Genomic DNA, 5,113 nt, shown 5'->3' on the forward strand with positions numbered 1-5,113 from the left:
GTCTATATAAAGTCTATTTGCTTATTCACAGCTTCAATCGAATAGACATTCCGCCCTATGAAAGCTATGAAAAGCTCTATGAAAAGCTGCTAACAGCCATTGAAGAAACATGTGGATTTGCTGTGGAATGAGGAATTTCAAGGACTTACCCAGGACTCTTATTTATACCCCGACCGACAGCCTCCCTTCAGCAGTTTCAAAGAGTGCTGAAATACAGGAAAACACCCTCTCTCCCTCCTTTTTTAAAGTTTTAGGACACTGTGAGGGGAAAGGACGATTTTGAAATTCCTTTTCAAGGAAAAAAAGGTCTTTATGCTTTGCCATGAGGACACATTCAGCTGCTATTTAAAATTAGTATCTTGAACCTAAAGAATGCTGACTTTTCCTGCATCTCCAGAGTTAGGCAGTATTCTACACTTAAAGACTACTACTATTTTTATAAAAAGTAATCTATTCAAATTGCTTCACAGATTTCAAGTCTTTCACACATCAAGACAACTTCAGCAGTCGGTACAAGTTACATTTCATTTTGATTGAGTACATGATTTTGAATAGCTCCTGTACTTGCTCTTTGTAAAAAAGAATAAAGTTATTTTGAATTATTCTAACTTTATAAACAGTTGGCTAAAAGAATCATTATCTTTACAAGATTAAGCCATTTACATGTTTGTTTTTTCTATAGCAGAACATTGTATTTTGCAGTATGCCTAAGTGGGTTGTTTTTATATTTTTCAAGCACAATTTCCCTGGAAATACAGCTATTATTATTTTGGTTATTAACTTCCTAATACACCATTTAGTCTAAACTTAGTAGTTTGCTACCATAAGATGTGTTCAGAGGTTCCCTGTTTTTAAGATGACTTTTTAAAAAACAATGTTTTTATCTTAAATCAGTATGATCAGGTATTTTGGATTTACTTTTTATCTTAAATGGAAATACTGCATTTTTATAGCTTCTGAGAGCATGTGGATGGGGTGGGGTTTTCATTCTTTTGCTGGGTCAGCTGGTCTTTACTATATATACTATTCCTAAACCAAAGTCTCTAATACGTGCACCTAATTTATATTTTAATTACATTAAGTTTCTATCAAGTAAACCATGCTGAAGCTTTGTTTAGTTGCTCATAATTTTAATCAGCTAAAATTGTGAAAACGAAAATTTTTGCTCTGAAGATTATTTTGCAAGCTTAGAAAACCCTGTTGTTATCTCACAAGATGAACTGGAACTAGTACTGGGGGTGGTGGGCAGGGAATGTGATTACTAAAGAAAGTGATTCTACTCCCATGACACAAGTCACTTTAAAGTGGAAGAATTAACTTTGGAAGGGAGGGAATCGCAGTTCCCTCAGTGCAGAAGATCTACATCTGATTTCCTAATGTTCAGATTGAGTTTTCAAGGTGAGTGGCAACCAAAACTCTGCCTGAGAGATTGGAAGAAATTACCATGGATTTTAAAGTTCAACCATCAAAAGAGAATGCACTGTTCTTTTTTTTTTAACATATTCATGTGAAATAAGAATAGCAAATTTTAAAGATAAACCTTGAAATTTTGTAGCTTAATTACCAAGTGAATAGTCTGTTGTGTTCTGTTTCAATGATGGAGTGGGTTTTAGTCTGTGTTCTTGAAGCCAAAGCGTTCCTCGTAAGTACCTGAGGAGTGAGTACTGGTTTAAGAGAAGAGGTACAAAGAAAAGATCTAGTTGCCATTTGAGCAGGAGCCTTTAACTGTTGTCCCCATTCACTTGACCAAGAGCAGCTCCAATTTTTTTCTCTTTTTTTGGAATTTTAAGTAACCTTTCATGGGCTGGGGTCAGGTGGGCAGGGGTACAGCCAGAATAAATGGAGATTGTGCTGCTTTAAAAAAACATTGAGAACAACTTGTGTAGTTTGCAGGTATTTGAATGTAGTTCATTTGGCCAAATTTGACTCCTATAAGCAAGCTAGTCCTAATCTTTACTGTGCAGTGGTAATGTCCTTATGCCAACCTTTTCTTCTCATTTTGTTTTTCCTACTGCATTCTTAGAAATATTAAAGAACATTTTAAAGTATACAGAAATGGATTCTATGCTATTTAATTATTAGTAATTTTCAGCTTTTTGATAGTACCTTATTTGTTGCAGATCCATCTCTTTATATTAAAGCACTAGTGCAATTTGTAATTGTGCCTACTCTTAAAAACCTTTCAGTAAAAAGTGCAAGATGAACACTTTAGAGAAATCATAACTGACAGGGATGCAGTAGTTAAATGCTACTATTAGTTTTTATGTACAGTATAAAGCTGGCAGATATCATCACTTTTTTGAGTGCCTTTTACCTTTGAAATAATAACTTAATGGAGCTTTAAAAGCAAGAAATCATCCTGTATAACTGTATGCTATTACCAACATGATACATCAAAACATGGTTTAGATTTCAGTTTCACAATTACATTATCTGATTACTTCCAAATAGGTGCTAAGCAAAACAAACCCCCCAGTGTCATTGAACCGTGGATTTGCACCTCGTGTTTAATGTGAATATTTATTTCCACATGTCCCTCTCAACTGCGTTTTTTCTTATCCTTCCTGTTTTAGGTATGTGATATCTTCCCATGCTGTTGCCTTTCCATAATGAATGGTTATGAGCGTGATTTCTTTGTAGGGCTCATATGCAGTACAGAAATGAGTTTTGATTCAGAGGGCCTTATTTTTTGGTGTAAAGTTTTTAAATAGTACTGTGTATAGTGTACATTTTTTTTGCACATAGTTTGTTGCCCTAAATGGGTTTATTTTTTTATGTCTTTTTCCCCTTGTATTTACAGTTCGGAGCACAAGTTTCTTTTAAATGCAATGTAATTTGCTTTGTTTTACAACACTAAACTTGCTTTCAACTTCTGGTGCATTGGACTGACTGCACTAGTGAGTTAGATGGTTCTGGCCACTGTCAGTTTGGTAGAGCAGCTTTTTTGTTTCTGTCTTTAAGCTGCGGCTTGTAGTCAACGGGTGCCATTTGTGGTATTTAACATTCTTATGTTAGGATGGTGATTGTACCAAATGCTGAGTTGTTTTATTTCTAGATGTAATTAGTTCACTTTATGTAATATTCTTCCTTCTCTCAAACTGACTTTAAAAACAAAGTTTTATCATTTTCATTGTATTTGTATTTATTACAGAGTGTTTTAGCTTTGATGTTCTTTGTATTTTCACTAAGTTGTTACATGAGCTTTATCAATAACATCTGTATAAATGGTTTTTAAGAATTAACTATGTATGTGCCCATGCAGAAGTTGAGCAATAAAAGAATGCTGTTTGCACTGTCACAGCATCAAAGTTTTTACAGAACACTGAGTTTGTAATGGGTTATTTTTGGGGGGGAAAAAAAAGTATTAACTAGGGGCTGGGGATTTAGCTCAGCGGCATAAGCGCCTGCCTTGCAAGCAGGCAGTCGTGAGTTCGATCCCTGGTACCGATAAAAACGAAAAAGACCAAAAAAAAAAAAAAAAAAAAAAAGTATTAACTGGTCCTGTAGTGAAAATTTCAAGAATACATCACCTCTTTAATTGATGACTTTTGTCCCATTAGAGATTCAGAGAGCTTAGGAACCTTTCTGTTTCTAGCTTGAGCAGGAAGGTGCCTATCTCCTGCAACTTGTTAAGTTGCCAGTGCCTGTTGCAAGCTGTGTAAAAGAAGATGGCATTTCGGAAGTGTCTGGGTTTAGTAGGAAAGAGTGATGTGTTCCAAAAGCAGTCTATAACCAGCTGTGTTAGGGATCTGAGAGTAGAGTTATAGTAGGGGGTCTCACATTTGCCATGCCTGCCTTGACGCTTAGCAGCTAAATCCTCAACATGAAAAGGAGAAATCAGTTATAATTTCCCTAGAAGCTACAGACTTTAAGTTTTATTCATAACTCTGCAACTAGGAAACAGGATAGAAGAGACAATTATATAGGTTAACACTCTTAGCAAACTAGACAGGCCAGATTTTAAATTTAAATTTACCTAACTCAAAAGACATTTGCCCTAAACATGACCAACAAACACGTATTTCTCCTGTGTCCCAGGCTCTGTACTGGCTGCTAGGTATAGAACTTTGATGGCCGTTAGAAAACTGAAGCTATCAAACTAATGCTTCTAGCATGTATCTTGGCAAATGCCAAGCCCAAACTTGGGTACTCAAAACTCAGGGTGCGTGTGGCCATCAGGAAGGGATCACCCCACTTCAGCAAGTCTCAGAATCGCAAACCCAACAGCTGGTTTTACTTGGGAGGCTCATGCAGAAAGATCAGAAATTCCAGGCAACTTAGCTTCTATGTTAAAAAAAGAGTGCTGGAGGTATGTAACTCAGGGTTAGAGCAGTTGCCTAGCATGTGCAACATCATGGATTCCATCTCCAGTTGCACACGTGCACGTACACAGAGTTTTGCTTCAGGAGTAAGGAGTAGGGGACCTTTGCCAGCCAGGTACCCAGTCTTCTGTCAGCTGTCAACGTAAGAGGGCATCACTTGGACCGTAACAGTCAATCCAGTTGCCTACTCCTCTGCAGGACAGTATGACCTCTCACGTCGAGGCCTCTTTAGGCCTCTCATCATCTGTAACCTCCTTCCTGTGCTCCTCTCTGCATGCTGTTCTGTGAGTCCCCACCAGCTGGCCTGCTGTGGTACTGTCTGTCCCTGCCCTTGATCGGCAAGGTCCCCATATCCTTAGCAGCTCTGAAGCTCACTTGATTCCTGGCCTTCACCTGAGTGGGTTTTCTGCTCTCATCCCCCTGCTACCATGGAAGGGGCTGGTGTACTCTTGCCCACTTTCCAATCCCAATTGCTATTTTGACATGCAAACCTTTAGCCTCTCCTTGGTGCTGTCTTCTGTTACATTGCAGAAGCCAAAGTACATAAATGTTTCCCATCTTTCAATCATGTGAGGAACCTGCACATATAATGCATAGTCAAAGTCCAACCCTAAGGTCACCTCTAATAACTAGCCCAGGTTTCTAGCTTTTCTTCAATTAATGAGGTCTTTCTGGGGTCTGGGGCTTGCGCTGGCTGCTCAAGCAAGACTTGTTAATTGCTTTATCACAAATATGACTAAGGATGTGTGCTTTTATTTCCTTTTTCCAGGTTTTAAGTTATAAATTCAAAA

General features: G+C 37.8%; 1 protein-coding gene across 2 annotated transcripts in view; it reads left to right on the forward strand.

The window, feature by feature from the left end:
- The window catches only part of Smurf2 (SMAD specific E3 ubiquitin protein ligase 2), a 120,330-nt gene extending 117,010 nt beyond the window's left edge, over positions 1-3,320 (forward strand). For both annotated transcript variants that reach the window (XM_063242427.1, XM_063242428.1), the window contains one exon: positions 32-3,320. In XM_063242427.1, the coding sequence (XP_063098497.1) occupies positions 32-131 (100 nt within the window). In that variant the 3' untranslated portion in view covers positions 132-3,320. The remainder of the gene's footprint in view (positions 1-31) is intronic.
- Positions 3,321-5,113: the final 1,793 nt, after the last annotated feature.

Source organism: Cavia porcellus, unplaced genomic scaffold, assembly GCF_034190915.1.
Source record: "Cavia porcellus strain 051 isolate PalLab524CR breed Dunkin Hartley unplaced genomic scaffold, mCavPor4.1 scaffold_32, whole genome shotgun sequence".
NCBI lineage: Eukaryota > Metazoa > Chordata > Mammalia > Rodentia > Caviidae > Cavia > Cavia porcellus.